General features: G+C 38.3%; 2 protein-coding genes across 3 annotated transcripts; one reads left to right on the top strand and one right to left on the bottom strand.

Moving 5' to 3' along the window:
* Positions 1–5,770: 5,770 nt before the first annotated feature.
* Positions 5,771–8,845, bottom strand: LOC106323235 (probable serine/threonine-protein phosphatase 2A regulatory subunit B'' subunit TON2). Its single transcript, XM_013761384.1, has 12 exons — positions 8,648–8,845; positions 8,405–8,496; positions 8,209–8,271; positions 8,030–8,128; positions 7,778–7,936; positions 7,628–7,699; positions 7,378–7,510; positions 7,228–7,292; positions 7,041–7,116; positions 6,827–6,928; positions 6,528–6,720; positions 5,771–6,254 (listed from the first exon to the last, which is right to left on the bottom strand). The coding sequence occupies exons 1-12, from the start codon at positions 8,793–8,795 to the stop codon at positions 6,008–6,010; spliced, it is 1,449 nt and encodes a 482-aa protein (XP_013616838.1). The 5' UTR covers positions 8,796–8,845; the 3' UTR covers positions 5,771–6,007.
* Positions 8,846–9,010: 165 nt separating this feature from the next.
* LOC106323232 (GTP-binding protein OBGC, chloroplastic) lies at positions 9,011–13,258 on the top strand. 2 transcript variants are annotated; one of them, XR_001266670.1, is made up of 7 exons: positions 9,011–10,095; positions 10,885–11,158; positions 11,250–11,541; positions 11,628–11,793; positions 11,869–11,977; positions 12,071–12,296; positions 13,228–13,258. XR_001266670.1 is itself a non-coding variant. In XM_013761380.1 (6 exons), the coding sequence occupies exons 1-6, from the start codon at positions 9,038–9,040 to the stop codon at positions 12,167–12,169; spliced, it is 1,998 nt and encodes a 665-aa protein (XP_013616834.1). In that variant the 5' UTR covers positions 9,011–9,037; the 3' UTR covers positions 12,170–12,377. The 2 variants fall into 2 exon arrangements, 1 of the variants encoding a protein (XP_013616834.1); XM_013761380.1 differs by lacking the exon at positions 13,228–13,258 and having other exon boundaries at positions 12,071–12,377.
* The last annotated feature ends 9,645 nt before the right edge of the window (positions 13,259–22,903 follow it).

Here is a 22,903-nt window from a genome sequence, read left to right as displayed (position 1 = left end):
AGTAGTAATGAATAAGAGAAATGTATCGAGTGTGATCATCAATCTTTTGTGAGAGGAGAGAGAGTACTCCTGTGTAAAAACTCTAAAACCTTTGTATTAGCTTGTTCTCCAAGGAATAACTTTACAGTTTCTTTACAATCTAGTCGTATCAAACTTGGTATCAGAGCAAGACGAACCTGCGGCTTGGCGATGGCACCAAAGAAGAACGATGACAAGGCGATCGAGCTGGCCCAACGTGACGATGAGAGATTTGTCGTGATGGAGGGGGAGCTATCGACGATGAAAGAACAAATGGGTGAGTTGATGAAGATGATGGCTAGTGGGTTTGAGAAACTCGCGCTGAGGAAGGTAGATCCGACAGGGGAGAAGGATCGGCGTGTAGGAGGGCCGATAACCCCTGATCTGATCTCCAACCCAGCCGACGCTCTCAAACCAACAGTGTATCAGGGAGAAGGATCGGGGAAGTCGATTATGGAGGAACCAAGGAGCGTTTCCGGTGGAAGGTTCGTAGCGGAGTCGGGTCAGGAGACAAGCTCCGCAGCGACACTATACCGCCAGAAGACTGCTATGGAAGAACGAGAAGATTCACTCGCACAGAAGATAGAGATTCCTCTGTTTGACGGTGACGGAGTGGAGAGTTGGGTGCTCCGGGTGGAGCAGTACTTTGAGATGTTTGATTTCACGGAGGAAGAGAAGCTACGTGCGGTTAGGATGTGTTATACCGGCGAGGCTCTACCGTGGTACCGTTGGGAGAGGAACCGAAACCCGTTTCTCAGTTGGGAGCAGATGAAGATCCGGGTGCTGGAACAGTTCTCACCGGCTCAAGACACGAGTGCAGGGGAGCGGGTGCTGTGCCTGCGACAGAAGGACACCGTGCGCAACTACCGCCGCGATTTCATCGCACTCGCGTCTAACGCGCCGGAGATACCAGATCCGATACTCGAGATGGCGTTTCTGAACGGGCTGCGACCAAAAATCAAGGTCGGGGTGAAGTTGATGAGTCTGAGGGGGTTGCAGAGGGTGATGGATGTAGCAAAGCTGGTCGAAGATTGGTCGGAAGGGGGAGATGCGACGGAGGAAACATCGGAGGAAAAAGACAAAACGAGCCGTAGCGTTAATGGACGTCCTCAGGCCCAAAATAATAAACCGGCCCAACAGAGTGGGAACGGGTCGAGCCCAAACAAGAATAAAGCTGGTTCCGGGTCTACGACGTCGCAGAACAACACGACCACCAAACCTAACCATAACCGTCTCAAACCTCCGTTTCGCCGTTTGACACCGGCGGAGGTGGCAAAATGGAAGGCGGAGGGACTGTGCTACAGATGTGACGAGAAGTACGTCTATCCACACCGTTGTTCTCAGGCGTAGTTGCTGGTTATAATGGTGCTAGAAGACGGAACGGAGGTGGACATATCGAGCTTAGCGGTGGAGATGGATGAAATGGGAGGAACGGCTGAGATCGAGGTGGCAGAGATATCTATTAGCTCCATCGTTGGCATATCAACTTCCAGAACCATCAAGCTAAAGGGAACGGTGATGGGAAAGGAAGTGATAGTCTTGATTGATAGTGGGGCGACACACAATTTTGTGTCTCGAGAGTTGATGAAGCAACTAAATTTGGGTACCGACGACACGCAAGGCTACAGCGTGTTGACGGCAGGAGGAGTCACATTTAAGGGAGCGGGGTTGTGCAAGGAGATGGAGGTGGAGTTACAAGGTTGTACTGTGGTTTCCAACTTCTTACCCTTAGAGTTGGGAAGCGCTGATGTAATCTTGGGTATGCAATGGCTTGAGACCCTCGGTAATATGAAGGTTAATTGGAAGTTGCAGATACTAAGGTTCAAGATAGGAGGCGACAAGTATGTTTTACAAGGGGATCCAGGCCTTTGTTGCTCTGCGGCTTCTCTCAAGTCGATTTGGAAGACGGTGCAGCAAGGGGGAGAAGCAATGTTGATTGAGTACAATGGGTTGCAGCTGGAGGAGGAAAAGGGTGGAGGGTCAATTCCTCAGCCGTTGCAGAACATTCTGAAGGAGTACGAGGAGGTGTTCGCAGAGCCACATGGTCTGCCTCCTTCGAGAGGGAAGGAACACGCGATCGTCCTAAAGACGGATGCCAGCCCAGTGAGTGTTCGACCCTTTCGTTACCCACAAGCGCAACGGGAGGAGATCGAGAAGCAGGTGGCATTGATGTTGTCGGCAGGAATTATCAGGGATAGTAGCAGCCCTTTCTCGAGTCCGGTACTGCTAGTCAAGAAGAAGGACGGGAGTTGGAGGTTTTGTGTGGACTACCGCGCCTTGAATAAAGTGACCATCGCGGATAGCTACCCTATACCTATGATTGACCAGTTGCTGGATGAACTACAAGGGGCGAAGGTGTTTTCAAAGCTTGATCTTAAGTCATGGTATCATCAAATTCTGGTGAAAGCAGAGGATGTACAGAAGACAGCGTTTCGAACCCACGACGGCCACTACGAATTCCTTGTTATGCCGTTTGGGTTATCCAACGCACCAGCTACATTCCAGTCTTTGATGAACGAGATTTTTCGAAGCTACCTGAGGAAGTTTGTATTGGTCTTCTTTGATGACATACTCATGTACAGTTAGACACAAAGCGAGCACGAAGAACATTTACGCTTAGTGTTGGAGGTGTTAAAAGAACAGGGCTTGTACGCAAATCGCAAGAAATGTGAGTTTGGAAGCTCTCGCATAGAGTATCTTGGTCATGTGATAAACGCAGAAGGAGTGGCAGCTGATGAAGGGAAGGTACGCGCTATGCTAGACTGGATGGAACCAAAAGCAGTTAAGGAGCTGAGGGGATTCTTGGGGTTGACAGGGTATTACAGAAAATTTGTTCAAGGGTACGGTGATATTGCGAGGCCTCTCACGTCCCTACTAAAGAAGGATCAGTTCAAATGGTCCGGTGAAGCAGCGTTAGCCTTTCAGAAACTGAAGCAGGCAATGGCCACGGTGTCGGTACTGGCATTGCCTGATTTCAACGAGAAATTCGTGATAGAGTCGGACGCGTCTGGAGTAGGATTGGGCGCTGTGTTGATGCAGCGACAGCGACCGATCGCATACTTCAGCCAGGCTTTGACGGAGCGACAGCAAATGAAGTCTGTATATGAAAGAGAGCTCATGGCGATAGTCTTTGCCATACAAAAGTGGCGTCACTACTTATTGGGGAGGAAGTTTGTTGTAAGAACGGACCAGAAAAGTCTCAAGTTCTTGCTGGAACAGAGGGAGATTAACATGGAATATCAGCGGTGGTTGACTAAGATACTCGGGTTCGATTTCGATATACACTACAAGCCGGGGCTAGAGAATAAAGCAGCTGACGCCCTGTCTCGGAAGAGTCCAGTTACTGAGCTGTTTGCAGTATCAGTTCCGGTTTCAATTCAGTTGGAGGAGGTGGGATCAGAAGTGGAGCGAGACAGTGAGTTATCGAAGTTGATCCAAGAGTTAACTCAGGACCCTAGCTCACACCCTGACTATACTCTGGTGCAAGGGAGGTTACTGAGGCAAGGGAAGGGAAGCTGGTGCTGCCAAAGACATCCAAGTTGATTGAGTTGATACTAAAAGAATATCATGACAGCAAATATGGAGGACATGGGGGGGTACTAAAGACACAGAAGCGCATTGGAGGTTTGTTTTACTGGGCAGGAATGATGACAGACATCAGGAAGTACGTGGCGTCGTGTCAAATCTGTCAGCGTCACAAGTATTCAACACTCGCGCCAGGGGGGCTGCTACAACCCTTACCAGTTCCTACTAACGTATGGGAGGACATCTCACTTGACTTCATCGAAGGGTTACCGAAATCAGAGGGAGTTAATGTCATACTGGTGGTGATCGATCGACTCACCAAGTATGCACATTTCATCGGCCTTAGACATCCGTTTACAGCCATTGACGTTGCAAGGTCTTTTGTTCAGGAGGTGATCAGGTTACACGGCTACCCTAAGACTATTGTGTCGGACTGAGACCGTATCTTCACGGGGCAGTTTTGGAAGGAGTTTTTAGGTTGTCGGGAACTACTCTGTGTTTCTCGACAGCCTACCACCCGCAGACGGATGGGCATACGGAAGTGACGAACCGAGGTCTTGAGACCTATTTGAGGTGCTTTGCAGGAGAGAAACCACGGACATGGGCAAGGTACTTACAGTGGGCTGAGTTCAGTTACAATACGTCGTACCATTCTACCATCCAGATGTCTCCTTTTACCGCGTTGTATGGGCGTGAACCACCAACTCTTCTCCACTACGAGAACGGTTCCACCAACAATGCTGACCTGGAGTCTCGTCTGCAAGAGAGGGACGACAATTTGGCTCTGTTGAGACAGCAGTTACTAAAGGCACAACAGATCATGATGGCACGAGCAGATGAGCATCGCAGGGAAGTAGAATTTGCGGTTGGTGATAAGGTGTTCTTGAAGTTACGTCCCTACAGACAGAAGTCATTGGCCAGGAAGATGAATGAGAAGTTGGCCGCTAGGTTCTACGGTCCGTATGAGGTTGCTGCGCGTGTGGGTAAGGTGGCATATCGCTTGAACTTACCGCCAGAGGCTCGCATCCACCCAACATTCCATGTTTCTCAGCTTAAGAAAGCAGTGGGAGGATCTTTGGAAGCAGCCACCATTCCGCCTCAACTAACAGAAGAAGGAGTGTTAGAGGTCAAACCGGAAGCAGTTTTGGCACACAGGAGCAACGCACAGACTGGGCATGAGGAAGTCTTGGTTAAATGGAACGGGTTACCTGCTGCAGATTGTACGTGGGAGTGGAAGAGCGTCATGGAGAAGCAGTTTCCTGAGCTTGACCTTGGGGACAAGGTCAGTTTCAATGGAGGGAGTAATGTTATGTACGAGGCTATAAGGCCACCTATTATCCATCACTACAAGAGGAGGCCCAAGGGCGGAACAGTAGAGAAGGAGTATGAGACAAGAAAGGATCTAGAAGGATAAGAATACAAGGAAGGAGGAGAGGACGTAGTAACCGTATTGTCTGCGCACATGGGTTGTCTGTGACGTGGCTATTTGCTTTATGCTTTCTATAAGAGAATAAGAGAAATGTATCGAGTGTGATCATCGATCTTTTGTGAGAGGAGAGAGAGTACTCATGTGTAAAAACTCTAAAACCTTTGTATTAGCTTGTTCTCCAAGGAATAACTTTACGGTTTCTTTACGAGTGCAAACTTTTACAATCTAGTCGTATCAAAGCGGATGAAAATGTAGATAATGAGGATGATATAGAGGATGATGTCAAGGATAATGACACTGCCTTTTCTAATGAAGGAATGGACATAAACATAGAAGCAGAAAATGAAACTGAAGAAGGAGAAGGAGCAGAATCTGCACTTGATGAGTATGCAGAGACGAGTAGCAGGAAACGAATGAGGTTATATAGCCTTGTGTAGAGGTATCGGAAAATTGTAATGTTGTTAGATTTTCTGATTCTGTGCATTGTAAATTTTCAAAGAATATTAAAGCACAATCAAGCTGGGGTTTATTTAGGAAAATAATTGGACTTGGAACTGTAATAGAAACGTTGCGTCTGTAAGGACAGTTTCTGTCTCAGGTTATCGCATCATAAGCATCTGTTTTGTATTGTAGGAGTTGAATTCAACAAGAAATGTTCTTGGTGTTGCAGGTATCACCATCATCAATCAATTACAACCGGTTTGCGTTTTGGCATTTTTGATTTTTCTAAACGTGAGGTGAATGCAGGTTTGAAGTGTTTCATCTGGAACAAAGATTACAGTCTCTTGAAAACAAAGCTGCTACACCAAGAAAGCCTTTCCATGTCTAAACACAGACAAATGTCCAGAGACAAGACAAGAACCATAAGACTTGCACTTTGTAATCCTCAAGACTAACGAAAACCCTCTCTATGTTTTGTGTATTAATGTAACAAAGAACTTCAGAAATTACAGTAAATCAAATCAGGTTCCAAGCAGAAGAAAACAAGTAACAATATAAACAGCCATTTTTCCATTTAATTATAACATGACATGATCACTGCGACTCCTCCTCAGGTGGTTCTTCTTCTTCTTGAAGAAGGTTCTCACGGTTGTCATGAGCCCAGAAGCCACGCACATCTATTAACATGCTCGCAACAGTTCCACCTTGTTTACATCCCAAGAGATCATCCAGAGTGATCTTTAATGGGTCAGACGGTTTCACCATGTCCCAGATCTCGTCCCTAACGTCCTCTATGCACAGCTCATAGTTCCCACCTTCTATCCATTTCTGGTGAACATCTCTGCAAGTTCAACAGATAGAGATTTGAGAGACTAATTTAGAAGAAAGACGATAGAATTATCACACATCAAGGGTTTGTCTGGTGTCTTTGCAGATACGAGACTCGCGGAACAAAGCTCAGCTACCGCAAGCAGGAAGTGCAGAGTTTTTATTTCGGAAGATTGTATCAGATAACATCACAACTCTTTGATGCTATCCTTCTTTTACTTCCCACGCCTATAAAGGAAAATCTACTAAAAAGTAATTCAATCACTTGACAGAAACTCATTGTTACCTGAAAAGAGAGTGAATATCAGCGGTGGTGAGAAAGCCTCTCCCTTGGAGATCAAGACAGCGGAACAAGTATGTCAACCCCTCTTGAGTGTCTTTGTTCTCCAAAGCTAGAACGAAATCTAGGAAGCTGTCGAAGTCCATCTCCCGGGAATTGCCTGAACCGCTTTTGCCACGGCGTACATGCTCATCAAACACTACAAAACAGCAAAGGATACTATAATTCAGCTTGTCTGAGATCACTATTGGTGACTATCAATACCATGAAAAGTACACAATGATCAAAGAGTAATTGGATTTCACCTCTTTCGATGAAAATTTCAGTTAGGGTCCCATCTGCGTATTCTTTAAGTTCTTGTTTGCTCAGCGATCCACTACAATCTTTATCAAGTGCAAGAAACATATCTGCAGAAGAAAAAGAAACTCTAGATCAATTTGCACATGAGTTCTTCACAAGACATAACGAGAGTTGTTTCCAGTTTATCAGCAGGTGTTACAACAATTACTTCACACGCACCACATATACGTTGAGCTGAAGTCAAAGAAAACCAATTTTCAGCTTGTTCTGTGTCTGTGACTTCCTCCTCACTTTCCTAACGTAGAGCACCAGGGGAGCAATCAGTAAAATGTAGCTTCTGACTGAGAATGGAAAGCTATATACGATCACAGAGCTGTCTTATCACTAATCCTTCAACTAAACTGACCTGATGCAATTCCATAAGTTCCTGTAGACAGTTACTGAGCAGTATTTTCTTAATACAAGCTTTTCCTGTACGCAATGTAACACATGATGATTAGACACTAGATTAGGCAAATTTCTCATTGCCTCATAATTATATATCTTTAGTACCTACCTCGCCTATGGGGATCACAGAAGAAGAAAAACTTTTGAGAAGCTATGCGGCAATACATTTGAGTAAAGGGCTCCGGCATGTCCCTTAGTTGTGCCAAGTTAGGGATTAGACCAAGAATATACGACTCCATTTCCTGTAATAACAGCAAGTAGACTTATTTGTAAGGAATCTGAGATTATAATCAGCGCCATTTGCTGGTCAGAGGACGCCTTAAAGCTTCTTGGGCCAATTCTAAACTTTAAGTACTTACATGAGACTGAAGGAAACCATCAGAATCTTCATCAAGCTCACTCATATCAATCCTAGCTTGTGTAAGCGACACCTGAACAGTGTGATGAACCAATGATATCAAAACAATTATAAACTATAGTTGGTTAAAGTAAAGGACAAGGATACTCACCGTGCGCATCACATAAAGATAGAACGGTAAAATAGCAATCCGTCCAGCCTCATCCTTCTCAAACTTCATGAAATTGGACGGGCTGAAAAACCGACGGCATTTGGGGCCGATTTGTTCAGTACATACAGAGGCAATGTGGCAGAAGTCTTCATAGTTCATCTATATGGACAAAGATTTAGCAAATATCAGAATCATTATCAACGTAGATAAACATAATCTCAGCTCTGGAGCAAAAACTTTATGCGTATATACCTTTTCAGCACCGGTGGCATCATCAATCACACAATTTTCTCTCAAACAATTCCACATAGCAGCCAAATCATCAGAATTCAACAAAAGATCCGATTGTTTCTGTACAAAATAAATCAACATACTGAAGTGAGTAAAAACTTCTTCTGTTAAAGTAATAGGAGGCGATGAAGAATCTCTACCTTCAAGAATCGATACTTTGCAAGCCTCTGGACCCTTCCACTAATAGACCCTTCTTCTGGTTTCTGAACAAAGAGTACAAGAAACAAAACCTCATTATCTATAACAAACACCAAAGGAACCCAACCCTAAGTGTGTAACGATGCAAGTTTTAAGGCAATCATCTTATACAACAAAGTAAACATGTGTGGAACATACCTTCTTATAGAAACTCGGTATAGTTCCTGCTTCTTGGCTTTTCTGCTGTTTGTCCTTGAATATCTCGAGCAAGATTCTCTTCGTTTCAAGCTCTGCAAACCAATTGAAAACAAACCCAATTCAATACATAGACAGAGCGACATTTCCAAATTCAGGAACTTTACTCATTTCGAAACTGGAGAAGCGAATAAAGGTTCAGACTTTACTACAGAGAAATGAAAGAGAGTAACTTTAAGACATTACCCATCAGAGCTTCGGATCCTAATCCGGCTCCGGAGCCAATATACCGCCGTAGATTTCTAACCCAAAGCATCGAAGACGCCGGAGGGATCTTCCTCTGCGTCGGTGGTGTTGTGTCGTGGCTCTCCCCATCGCTAGATCCGCTATACATTGAATCAGAGAGAGAGATTAAACCCCTGAAGCGAAAGAGTTGAGAAGAACTCTCTCTGATCTACAAGATCCAAAGCTTCAAAGGTAACCAAAGTTTCTCACTTTTTCAAATACAAGTCCTCAACTTTATATAACTTTTCATTATAGCCCCCATTACTTAAAAAATCGTAATTAAGTACAAAAATGTGTAATCCATTAAACCCCGTTGAAACTTAAAATCATTTTCCCAGAGAAACGAAAAAAATGGCTTCCATATCCATAAGTTGTTCCTTCTTCACTCCACAAGCTCTATCTCGTCCCAACAGGACAACGAAGAACAAGATCTCCGCCAAACCCAGCAAACTCTCAAGCCTCAGAAAAGCCAATCTCCAACGCGAACTCGAGCTTAAATCTCGAGGCGGCGATAGACCCGACGCGGGAGGTGAAGCCACTACTTACACGCGGCTTCCTCCAAGAGAAGACTTCTCCGACGTCTCTCTGCTATCTTCCTCTTACCTGAAGCTCTCCGAGGAAGTGAAGCTCTCGGAGTCGAACGTCGCTCGGGTTGAGGAAAAGGTTGAGACTTTGGAGGAGAACGATGGAGAGAGAGAGGTGAAGGAGTATGATGATGATGATATATGGGGGAATTACAGAAGATTAGATGTGTTTGAAGGAAGCTCTGAATCAATTGATGAAGATGATGATGAAGTGTTTGAGTATGGTGATGAGGATGTGGAGAGAGCTGGATTGAAAGATGGAGAAGCAATATGTTTCTCTGGTGAAGAGGAGGAAGAGGAGGAGGAGATTGGGGTTAAGGAGAAAGGTGTTCCTGCGGTGATGCGTTGTTTTGATAGAGCGAAGATATTTGTAAAGGCGGGAGATGGAGGGAACGGTGTTGTGGCGTTTAGGAGAGAAAAGTTCGTTCCTTTCGGGGGACCTTCGGGTGGAGACGGAGGGAGAGGAGGGAATGTGTATGTGGAGGTTGATGGGTCGATGAACTCTTTGTTGCCGTTTAGGAAGAGTGTTCATTTCAGGGCGGGGCGTGGGGAGCATGGGAGAGGGAAGATGCAGAGCGGTGCGAAAGGGGTTGATGTTGTGGTGAAAGTGGCTCCTGGGACGGTGGTGAGACAGGCTAAAGAGGTTGGGAGTGAGGGGGAAGGGGAGGAGGAGGAGGAGAAGGAGGTGCTTTTGGAGTTGTTGCATCCGGGGCAGAGGGCGTTGTTGATGCCTGGTGGGAGAGGTGGGAGAGGGAATGCTTCGTTTAAGTCGGGGATGAATAAGGTTCCTAGGATTGCTGAGAATGGTGAAGAAGGTCCTGAAATGTAAGTGTGCGTTCTTTCATTTTTGAGTTGCCTTTTGTATGTATGGTGTTGATGGAACAGAACTGATTGTTTGGTTTAGGAACAAAAGAATGCTGTTGTAATGTGTAAAGTTTGGGACTTAATCATCACTGCAATATGTTAGTTTTTTTGCAAGGATAAACCAATCATAGAAGCTATGTAGTTTAAGGATCCAAGAATTTCATTTTTTCTTTAGGAGGATGGCTCTGGGACACTCTTTGATATCTGTTTCTATCAATGTTAAAAAATCGCTAGGTGGTAGTTAGGCGCCTTATAGAGGATTAATGTTTAGGCTGGCGCGTAGACCGATTTTTTGAAAGTCTAGACCTGATATTCTTACAATTGGTTTGAAAAAATAATTTGCTCGATTTGCGACTGATTTTTTAGAACAATTGTTTCTATTATTGGGTAAAGTTTGATTCATACATGTAACTGAGTATTGTTGCCTTCATATGATCTTCCGGTTAGTTTTGCTTTTTAGATTTAACTCAGATGAATTAGTCTTATTGCAGTTGCTCAGTATCCAAAGATATTGTATATAGATATACAGGATTCTTTGAGATCTTCCATTGCTGACTATACAAGTAGTACTGCTCCTGTTGATATTTTCTTATAAATGATTGGCTTTAGATCGAATTAAGTAGTCTTAGAATCCAAACACTTCCACACTGGTGGAGAGTCATGAGACTTTGTCTGTTTTCTAAAATGTAATATGTGGTCCCTTTTTCTTGGAAAGCTCTGATCATAAATATAACTTTTAAATTGCAATAGGTGGCTGGATTTGGAACTGAAGCTGGTTGCAGACGTGGGGATTGTAGGTGCTCCAAACGCAGGAAAAAGCACATTGTTGAGCGTGATAAGTGCCGCGCAGCCCACCATCTCAAACTACCCATTCACCACATTGCTTCCCAATCTAGGCGTGGTTTCATTTGATTACGACTCGACAATGGTGGTCGCAGATCTTCCCGGTTTGCTTGAAGGAGCTCACAGAGGCTTCGGTTTAGGCCATGAGTTTCTAAGACACACTGAGAGATGTTCAGCACTGGTAAAACAAATCATCTTTTAGATCCAAGCTTTATATACTTTATCATGTGTGTTTTTTTCTTAAAAGAGACTTTTATTTTGTCTGTGTAAAGGTACATGTTGTGGATGGTTCAGCTCCGCAACCTGAACTTGAGTTTGAAGCTGTTCGTCTCGAACTTGAACTATTCAGTCCTGAGATTGCCGAGAAGCCTTACGTTGTGGCATACAACAAAATGGATCTCCCTGATGCTTACGAGAAGTGGCCAATGTTTAGGGAAACTCTACGTGCCCGCGGGATTGAGCCTTTTTGTATGAGTGCAGTACAAAGAGACGGCACACATGAAGTCATCTCCAGCGTTTATGAACTACTGAAGAAGTACAGAGAAGCCAATGCAGAACCCAAAGGTCTTGATTCTACTTTTAGTTTGGCATATTAGAACGAAACTGCTCTTATTCAGTGTATTGATTGTTTCATTTCATTTGTGCTATAGGGTTGTATGATCAAGCAAATGAGAATCTGGACCATGTAGCTAAGAAGATAGATAAGGAACGACGATCAGCCATTAATGAGTTTGAGATATTCCGCGATAGTGGTACAGGAGCTTGGCATGTGGTTGGAGCCGGGCTTCAACGGTTTGTCCAGATGACTAACTGGAGGTATGAGTTAAACTACAACCAAGATTAATACACTCTAACTAATCAAGTGTCACTAACCGATGTCGTTTGGTATAGGTACATGGATTCAGACAAAAGGTTTCAGCACGTGCTTGAGGCTTGTGGTGTGAACAAAACTCTGAAGAATATGGGCGTTAAAGAAGGGGATAACGTGATCATAGGAGAGGTTTGTATGAGTTACTTTGAATCTTTTGTCTGTTTTAAGCGGTTTAGATTTGCTGATTGTAAAAGTTAAACCATCTTTTGCGTTTGTGAATAGATGGAGTTGGTGTGGCATGACTCAGCCAATGGTTCGAGCCGTCCTACAAATTCGAACAAGACTTCCACAGACTCAGTTAGATGGCCTCAATGGAAGTGAACCAACAGAGAAGTGAATATGATTACGTTTCCGGTTCAGTGGATTAACCAACAGGTTGCAGATCATTGAATCGATATGTTTGTATGTTTAAATATAATATTTTCAACTAAAATTAGTGGGGTTATTGGTTTTTTTTTTTTTTTTAACACTAAAAGATACTTGTATTATACAACCAACATTACACATGGAGGAATACATCATCGGATAAACCAAAGCCGGACTAAATCCAGAATTTACGCCGGCAGAACAACAAGTTCTCCGGAACCAAAGCCCAAACAAGGGAAGCATATTAACACCAACTTGAACTACAAACATGATAACAATGAAAGTGAAACCAAAAAATAAGACTAAGAGCCAGCAACATAGGCGAAGAGTAAGAAATGCTTTTAAGTAACATAACGCAAATACTCCAAGCGGTTCTTTGAAGAAGAGACGACGAACCATACACCTCCCATAGTGAATAAGTGCATGCAAATAGAAACTGAGAACCTAAGCTTCAAGACCGGAGAACCAGAACGCTTCGTTCTATACCGTTCAAACCGGATACGGCGCAGTCGAGACTACAACGAGAACACAACTAGGAAACGCCAACAGAGAAGCAGTGAAGGATGAGGACTCGATCATACCTCTGGAGTGAAGACAGTGAGCGAAACCGCAACACTTTCGCCAAAGTCAAACTTGATAAACAAGGCAGAGCTAGGATCGAGACGAAGCGAAGCCAAAGACACCAACAATAGAGATAAAGCGTATGCAACTTAGAAAACACATCATCAAGCCGTTGATCTTGCGAATCTGGGGCTCCAATCTGGAAACAAGCTAAGTCTAAACAGATCTGAAACAAATCTGAAGCTTTAGCTTAACACCTCCAAAATCAAACATGCAAGCAAACCGAAGGAACATCACATAGAAAATAAAGACTAAACCCGACTCCAGCCCTCTGGAAGCGGCCGGAGTCGGTGAGCGACGAAGAACAAATGAAAAAGTTTTTTTTTAGATAGAAGATGGAGAGTCTAGAGAGAGAACTTCAACTTTCACTTGGCTCTTGATATGGGTTATTGGTTTTCCTATTTTAACTGATTTGAAATCTAATCTAATTCAAGTGTTATTATATTTATGTTTAATTTCAAAATTTATGGTGAAATCATATGTTATTTATTCTATATTTCTATGTTAAATATGAATTCAAATCATATGTTTCACTAATGAATTTGATTACATAATAGATTTAAGAAAATTTAGATGAAATTTTTTGTCAAAAATACAAAGACATAAATCTTCGAAAAAATCTTAAGATTTGTAAACATTAACTAAAATTCATTTTTAAAAAAATTATTGGATTTGTAAATAAATCAATTAAAATGCATTAACAAATAACACCACCTAAATTTGATAAATCCTGTTTTTAATTTTCTTAATTTGAGATTTGTAATGTTATGCAACAGATGTGAAAACCGGCACGGTTTAACGCCCGGTATATTTTAAAAAGACAGGAAGAGAAGAAACGGGGAGAGGGTCATGGTCTAAAAAGATTTGACAGAAAATCACTCTCAATTGATTTTCAACCGTCCAATCAAATATCTGACGGTCCGTACTGAGGGAGATCTTCTTTTTGACCGAACACGTCAAAACAGACAATCACTTCTCTCTCTGTTCTTCAGAAAATCGCAGCCGTACGTGTCTCCATTTCGCTCCATCCTTCAGATCACGACACGTAAGTAGAGCATTCGATTAGTTAGTAGGTCCCATGCTTACATTGTTTCCTCGTTGTCGCGTGCGGCAACAGTGTCTTACGTGTCATCGACAGTGTCCCACATAGTATGCACATACTAGGTTCGGTGGGGCTTGTTTGTAGCTTACTTGTCTATTACTGATTGGTCGTTGGTTAAGTATCTAATTGTATTTGGTTTATAATGTTTTTTTATTTGAGAAATGGCTTTTGGTTTATGTTTTATTGTTTTTTACCTTGTTTGGTTCTTGTGTTTCGACTTTCCGACATATTTTTGAATTTAATTTATAATGTAATATCTGTTGTTAACAATTTAATTTATAATGAATTTGCCATTTAAACCAGACTGGACCACAACAAGATTAAGAATATACAGTACTTATGGAAAATGTAGTGATTAAATATCATTTTCGCTGCAGTTTCTAAGTCCTGGTCGTTGATATACACACACACGCAATAAAAACCATATATTTTCATTCGTTTTCTTTTTTTTTTTATAAATAATTTTGTCACATTTATCCCTTTGATATCTTTAAATCGTTCTTTTCAAGTTTTGATACGACTGGAAAATATATATTTTTATATATACCATATTTTTAATTTTGCAAACGAGTAAAATATATTCAATAAAATATGATTTTGAATAATAATAATACCTCATTCTATAATAGAATTCTTTAGAACAAATATGTAGAAATTAAGAAAGGGGCACATGGGAGCACGAACATAATTTAGGTTATGATTATGGTTTATTACGTCGCACTATGTGCCACGAGTGCGTTTGATTGCCAGACTTTAATGTAAAAGTGAGTAAGAGTAAACAAATGGATCGGAGCTTATAACTTTATAGTAACCTAAATTCTTGAACTACCAAGTTAATTACTAATTTACTGTACACGAGTGTGGTAAAAGTACTACTGTCCTCTGATTTCTGAGCTAAATATTGAATGTGTTAAAAATTATTAGATAGCTAAACCCTTTTTCTGGTCGAGATTTTCAATAGTAAATATAGACGTAAGAATAAATCATTAGAACGTTATATTTCCACTTTCTTATCTGACGGCTATAAATTACAAATTTTCCATGTTCAATCACACTATGGTTTATTTGTTAAACTAGTATTTAGCAAATAAAAATTTAACTCAACCATACAAAACTATATATAATATCTAAATGGTATATATATTCATAAACTTAAATGAATCTAGCTATATCAGTTTTGGAAACATATTTTGGTTTTTTTTCATAAGGTGGACGTGCTGCTACATCAACTTCTACTATGAATAAGCAAATTTAATAATAGTAGCGATTAATACTCATTTGTATCTTCATGACCTTGTATCATCATTTATAATCAATGGCAAACTAATAGTGAACCCCCACTTGGCTTTTCAGTCAGAGTGTCTGGACTCTCGTCAAAGTCCAAGTTTGTTCGAAGATAACCTTTAACCCTAAATCCCGTAGTGTCCTTTTGACACAAAAAGAAAATATAAAAGCCACAACAAAAACTATTAAATCATAAGAAAAAGTTTTGGCTTTTCATTAGATGTTCAAACATTTTCGTTGCCTTTATTTTGAGAAATGTGAAGAAATTCTCCTTTCCTAAACCCAAGAAAGCCTCGATCACATGGAACTTGACTAAAAGGTTTCACTCAGAGTGTTCAATAGTGCAATCCCAATATCGTGCGCAATACCCTATTTCCAAAAACACACATTATTGATTTGTTTCTCCGAGTTATGATGATGCACAAGATAACCGTATGTCCACACTATTAGCTTAGAATCGTTACCAATAGTGTGCACGTGATATGGAATTCCAAAACACACATTAGCTCAGAATCGTGCAACCACTACATGAACTCGATATTAACCGTATGTCCACACTATTAGCTTAGAATCGTTACCAATAGTGTGCACGTGATATGGAATTCCAAAACACACATTAGCTCAGAATCGTGCAACCACTACATGAACTCGATATTAACCGTATGTCCACACTTATCAGTCACAGTTATCTTGTGCATCATCAGTATTTGTTTATATATGAAATGAGTCAAACACACTAACTAATATATATGATAGCTTTTTTGTAGTCTTGTAACGTTATGACGTATGAGTCTTGATTATATACGAGTTCATTCATTCGAAGTTGATGAAATATTATATGGGGCATAGCCGCATAGATACCGAAAAACTATATATGAATTCGTTTCCGTGGACAATAAGTTTAAGATGTACAAGACGTTCATGTATATTTTTAGTTTTTACTCGTTATATACATAATACATGTTGCTCGTTGTAATGTATAATAAAAAGGGCACAATGGGCACAATGGAAGAAATCTATCAGGAAAATAACCTACGTCTTTACGTAAATACATTGAATTTACTTATAATTCAAACTGTATCGTTTTCTTAAGAAAATACTTTATATAGCCATATAGGATGAGTATCTGACCACTAAAATTCAAAAATATAAATTATTGTTGATTTAGCAGCATTCACTAGTTTTAATTTCACTGGTAATAAGATGCAAAGTATGACGTATTCTAGAAGATATTCAAATGGAAGGCTAGTCCCACGTGAAGTTCAAAATATGAGTGGATGAGTCAAGGGTCAGATTCTTCTATATCTTAAATTTGTCTCTAAACCAATTTCTTAAAAAGGATGAACATGTTAATAAATTCACCGAATTAAGTATTTTTAACTTTATTTATAATCATTGCATTTTAGAACTCTTCGGATAAGCATTGTAGTTCTCTAATATATTCTTAAGAGTTCTAATACACAACATTCCTAGATATACAGATTCTTTAGATATATGCTATTCAATAATTGGTCTCGGCCTAATATTTCTCCTATATAAATATGCATAAAACTACATATAGACTAAATTTATTTTTTATATAGACTAAATATCGTTGTTGTTACTTTATTCTGGCGTACAATTTTATTTTGTTGTGTTTGGTAAATTGTATCGCTAAGGCGCGGGCTGCACCAGAAGATTGTGACTACGATTATCGTTGTCCGACCACGTAGTATCGGAGAGTTCTTAGGGTAGAAGAATAATTCTTAGTGGAATATAAGAACTCGTTTCTTAACTTTTAACTATCTTTTTCTATCGTATCGATACAGCTACGACGTCTGGTCCTTAGTGTTTACTCGTTGCAATCCTCCTCACCAGAGGATAGCGAACTGGCCCGAACTGCTTTCTTGGATCCGAACGACGCAATCAAGGAGGATGCTACTACTCAAAAAGCTTGCAGTACAAGCGGTTGTTTTTCACCTTTGGAAACAGAGGAACAATTTAATTCACAACAATGTCTCTGTGCCTCCTTCAATTGTTTTCAAAGCCATTGATAGGGAGCTGAGGAACATCATCTCCTCTAGGAGATCCATCAAGCAATTCAAACGTCTGATGATTTTGTGGATTCGATAAGCTGCTGTGGTTTAAGCTTTCCAATGGTTTGGATGTTGTTGGTCCATCTTGTTTTTATTTTTTTTTGCCAAGATGTATCAAACCTAAGATCTTGCCTTTGTAAAATATTTTCTTCATTTATATGATATTTACAATTTAACAAAAAAAAACTTTTAATTATAAAAGATATGAACCGGTTCTTAAAACTCTTATTTAAGAATCGGTTCTTAGTTTTTTAGTTAAAAATTAAGAGACGGATTCTTATATTCCGTTAAGAACATCACCCTAAGACCCCCAATAATCATGCTCTTATGTTTTAGGCAAAAGAAAAAAAATTCCAAGAGCCAAAATGATAGAACTACATATATAATATTAGTCCGACCCATTTCATATATAAAGTAAAGGAATATTTTTACCAAAAAAAAAAACTAAAAGAATACAAGTTTCATTTCCAATGCCATTTAGCAATGTGCAAAAAGCTTACCAACAATTGACATATTTCGAAGCCTTAATACAAGGAGTACATCACTCACTTTTGTGCACTAACCCATTCGGTTAAAAGGCAAAATACTTCATTCGAAAATGAAAAATCAGTAGGATATTTACTTTACGTGGCTTATGTGACTCAAAAGAGATTGAGAAAAGAGAGAATTTGACTGATCTTATGGCGTACAACACCTTTTCAGTTAACAATATGATATCTAAATAGAAACCTTGGTAAAAGGTTAAATTTAGTAACACTTTACTTCCTTCTTCTGCACCTTTGTTAGTTTATAATAAGAACAATCCTGAGGTAATTACAAAACTAATAACAGATAACACTTACCATTTTATATATCGTAGAGTTTGACTTTTTTCGCAAGTTGGATAAAAAAATTATCTGTTATCAATTTTTGGGTTAGAGCACTATCATTGCAAATCTCTCAAATAAATATCTCACAAATGGAATAATAATAATACTTTTTTTAACCGATTAATAATAATACTTTATTAAATAGATATCTCAGATAATTAAAAATAAATCTAACCTTACTATTTAATATATTTTAAATTAGTTCTCAATCACTTAAAATATATATTCAATAAATTTATTATTTTGTTAATAAGATATTCAGTTAAAATATGAGAAATTGGGCTCAATGACCATAAAAAAAAAGCTTAATTCACATACTAGCCATTTTACCTAACAGACATATACACACCGTTATATATACATATTAATACTGTAATACATATTTTCTCAACCGGCGCAACCTGCTAAAAAAAATTAAAAATATTAATTATTAATAGCACAAAAATAAATCGTGGCCTACCTAACTTCACATCTTTCTCTTTTTACACAGCGTTGCCTCCTTGTGCCATCCTCCGACATCGGACGACGTTAAAGTTGTAGCCCCGGTTAGTAACAGAGTCTTCCTCTCCAACTTCACCAAGTTGATTCTTCTCAGATCTCCTTCATATCGGCGATTAGGGTGCGTTCTCTTGCAATATTGTAAGTTCTCTATTTTATGCCATAGATTCTATTATTTCAATGTTATCTCTCATATTTGTAATAGATTCGGTCCTAGTGTATTCTAATTTGATAAATCTAACCCATCGTTTCTGTTGGATACCCGATCTGGTAAGCTGAGGTAAACAAATTGATTTAGGGTTGAATTTTTCTCGGTACGTCGTACTCATTTGTTTACTGCGAAGGGGGGATAGTGATTTTGGAATGAAAAGTCTTTTTTGCGATAAAAACAAGTTTAGTTCTTTGTGAAATGGAATATTATGGAACTTGTGCTATTTGAAATGGAAAATTTTAGTTTTAGAAACTGGTTATGTGTCATTCTATTCCTCTGCTATTTCTGAAGAATCGAATCAGAACTAATATACCATTCGCTTTTCATTCCATCTGACCATCTGTTCCATTACATATCTATAAATAACATATTATGTCAGATGATTCAATTTTAATTGCATGTGTTACTTCTTTACTCGCATAGGCTATTTGAAATTGACACAACTAAACATTTAACTTAAGCATAAAGTAATTCATATACTAGTAGTCTATCTTATATGCTGTCATTTCCTTCCAACTTGTAAACTAACGTGTGTCTTCATTTTCATTTTGTTCTTCAGGTCTGTCATGGATGAATTGGAAGGGTAATAATATGTCTATACTATTTTATGAAATGGAACAGACTGTTTTTCCTTCAAATTTGGCTCTTCTCTTATTTGCCATGTTTATTAATATATAATGTACTATATAGTAAGTTATATTTCATTCGATGCTTGAAAGAGAGGGTTCAATCTTGTTCGTTGTTGTTTCATATTCTATTGATACGAGTTTTGTATTGGTGTTTGTATGTAGTTTATATTAGTCTATATATGATTTTGTAAAGAGAAATAATATATTGAACTTAAATGGAATAAAATTTATTATGACATCAAGCATCACAGAATACAATGTAATGTTGAATGAGAATGATACACATATGATGTTGTCTCTTCCACCTTTTTTTCTCTAATGCCGTTAATCTTCATTTCTTTCGCCATAACAATCTGAATTTGTTGTAAGCATTATCTCATTCCCTGCAATCATAGACACTTCAAAATTTGAACAATATATATGTATTGTGCTATATCGTTTGTCATCTTTTCTATTCTATAGGCTCATGTAGAATGAAAATTTATGTTACTTGAGGGTTTAGTTTATGAAAGATTGGGGTTGACATTGGATTAGGGTTTATATTTCCATGTAGGGTGGAGTGATTAGTGGCTAGGGTTTATTCTATGGAAGATTGGAGTTGACATTAGATTAGAATTTATATTTCTGTGTAAGGTTTAGTGATAGTTGATAGGGTTTAGTTTATGCATGATTGGAGTTGACATTAGGGAAATCATTACCACATTCCATGAAGGCATGACCATATCAACATTTGAAAAATATGTTAAGATGATCTTTAGATTGTAACTACATTTTCACCATTTTTATTCTATATGCCTCATATAGAATGGTAATACAATTCATATTTAGGTTAAAGTTTAATGATTAGAGTTTAGGATTTAGGGTTTATTATTTAGAAAGTCAGGAGGTATGATTGGGGTCAATATAACCTCTTCCATAAAATCATAAACATTTCATATTTTCACTAATATGTAATATGTTATTTATTTTGTTTCATTCTATTTGGGTTTAAGTTCTATGTTTTAGTTTAGGGTTTATATTTGGATAAGGTTTTAGTGATTCGGGTTTAGGGTTTAGCATTTAGAAGGTGAGAGGGTATGTTTGGGGTTAACATTAACTTTTTCTATGCAATTATAAACATTCATAATTTCTCCAATATGTACTATGTTATTTAGTTTTTTTCCATTTTACTTGGGTTTTGGTTTTATATTAGGACTTATGATTTATATTTGGATTTAGGGTTTACTGATTAGAATGTAGGGTTTAGTATTTAGAGGTTGATGTGTGATTAGGATAAAGTTTAGTATCTAGGGTTTGGGGTTGTGATATGTTTAGTATTACGGATTATAGGTTAGTTTATAATCTATACTATTTCGATTATATGGAGTAGAACATTCGGTGTATATGTATGTGACTAATAAAAGCGTAACGTGGATGATTCTTTCTTTTTAATGAAATATATTTAAACAGACTTGATCATGTATTACATAGACTACGTGGACATACAGAACACATTATTACCGGGTAATAGCAAAGAAAAAAGATATAACCGGATGAATTAGAGTGTAAATGTTAGTTTCTACGTTATGTCAAAATCATTGTCATTCACCTAATTTGTCTTCTAAATATGGCTAATTGGCAAATAAACCCTTAAAATATTAGCATTCGAAATGCTTTTATACTTTACTAGTGCGATAATTAACCCAAATGTTTCAAAGTGTAAATTAAATATATATGTAACCATCTCTTCTATAAAATAAAAAGTTAGATTCCAAATAACGATTCAAGTTTATCGAATTGTATCTCATTTGATAGAACTAGAAACGTAATTGTTAATATAAATTTGTGTGTTTACTTAAATTGTTCTACATTGTTGATCAAAATCAATAACGTTCAATAATTTGTTTTATAGTTTGATACATATAACTAATTTTGACCACTGTACAAGAAAATAATGCAAACACATTTTCAGATAATATGTATATTAAACACTTGATTTGAAAGAAATTTAGAGTTAGTTTATTAATTATAACTGAATAGTTCAAACCAAAACCTAATTTAATATATGAAACCCATAACCATTATGTCACATCAAAATAACAAAAAGAAAAATAGAATAAGTCTACTGGGAATCGACATGTGGCGTGCATAAACTCATGCAAAGATAATTACTATCAATTAGTTTGTTTGATTTTTTACTAAACTCAAAGAAGTGCCCTACCATGCTGCTCTTGTTTGGGCAGTTTTTGATCAACTTTCCTTTACAATTCTTTTTGAGCTTTCCTAATTTCCCTTTTGACTGCTAATTCTTTTTTCTCCAAGCGGGTCCATTGATAATGGTGTACTTAACACGATGGTACATGTTGAAAGAAAATTAACTAGTTGATTTGATTATTTTATATCGTCAAAATATTTTTGGTTAAAATTCCTCCAAATTACTCTTTTGAATTATATATATTTGATGTAACAAACATTTTATTTAGTTTGAATAAATTTTACATTCATTTTTTTAGAAAAAAACAAGAACTCAAACGGAAATGTTCTGCTCATTTGATAAGTGCAATCTAAAGTCTCTAATTATAAACCAAAGTTCAAAGTTAGAGCTCATAGTCATTTTGGATTGTGAGCTACTTTTTGATCGTGTTAAGTTTGACTATGCATAATTTTCTTGATTTCATCACATATATCCGTGTTGTCGGGTAAGACATTAATTTCTAAATACAACCACATATGACAAATAACTACTCAAGCTCAGGTGTATTTATATAATCCAAGAATATTACAAACACAAAGAGACTAAGATTGTTGTTGCCTTGTGTTTGTTTGCATATAAGGACATCAATACAAAATTGTCCACTGAGGTATTTAACATTAAAAACCAAATTTATACGTACTTTCCAAGCATTTTATTTTGGGTTTGGTTCATCGTGTCTCTCTTTAACCACTCCCATTGAAAAAATCATTACAAGATGACAAAAAAATTGTTCTCACTTCTATTTCCGCTTAAAATGCGGGTAACCATGTGATTTGACCAGGGGCTTCTGCAATTAAGTTAGATTAATACTTATATTCAAACAAACTAACCTAAACCAAATTTATATATGATTAAAAAAAACTCAAATTTATGTCGCTTGCCTATCGGTTGTTATATTTCATATTAAAACATATCGAAACTTAAGCTTACTGATTTTGAAGTACAATTGTTGATAAAATTTGTTAGAAATCAAATTCATAATCGACCTCAGAACATTCAAATTTATCAGACATCCTAATTGTAATAGCAATGCATATCACTTTAAATATATATAGTTTTTATTAATTGGGTATGAGGTTTAAATCTAAGTGAAATATCGATTTTTTTATGTAGACCCTTGACCTTTAACCTATGATATGTAGGGTTATTATGCATATTGCACGTGAC

This window comes from Brassica oleracea, chromosome C2 (genome assembly GCF_000695525.1).
Source record: "Brassica oleracea var. oleracea cultivar TO1000 chromosome C2, BOL, whole genome shotgun sequence".
In the NCBI taxonomy this organism is placed as follows: domain Eukaryota; kingdom Viridiplantae; phylum Streptophyta; class Magnoliopsida; order Brassicales; family Brassicaceae; genus Brassica; species Brassica oleracea.
Note: the sequence above shows the minus strand (reverse complement) of the source record. Positions and strands in the feature narration are given on the sequence as shown.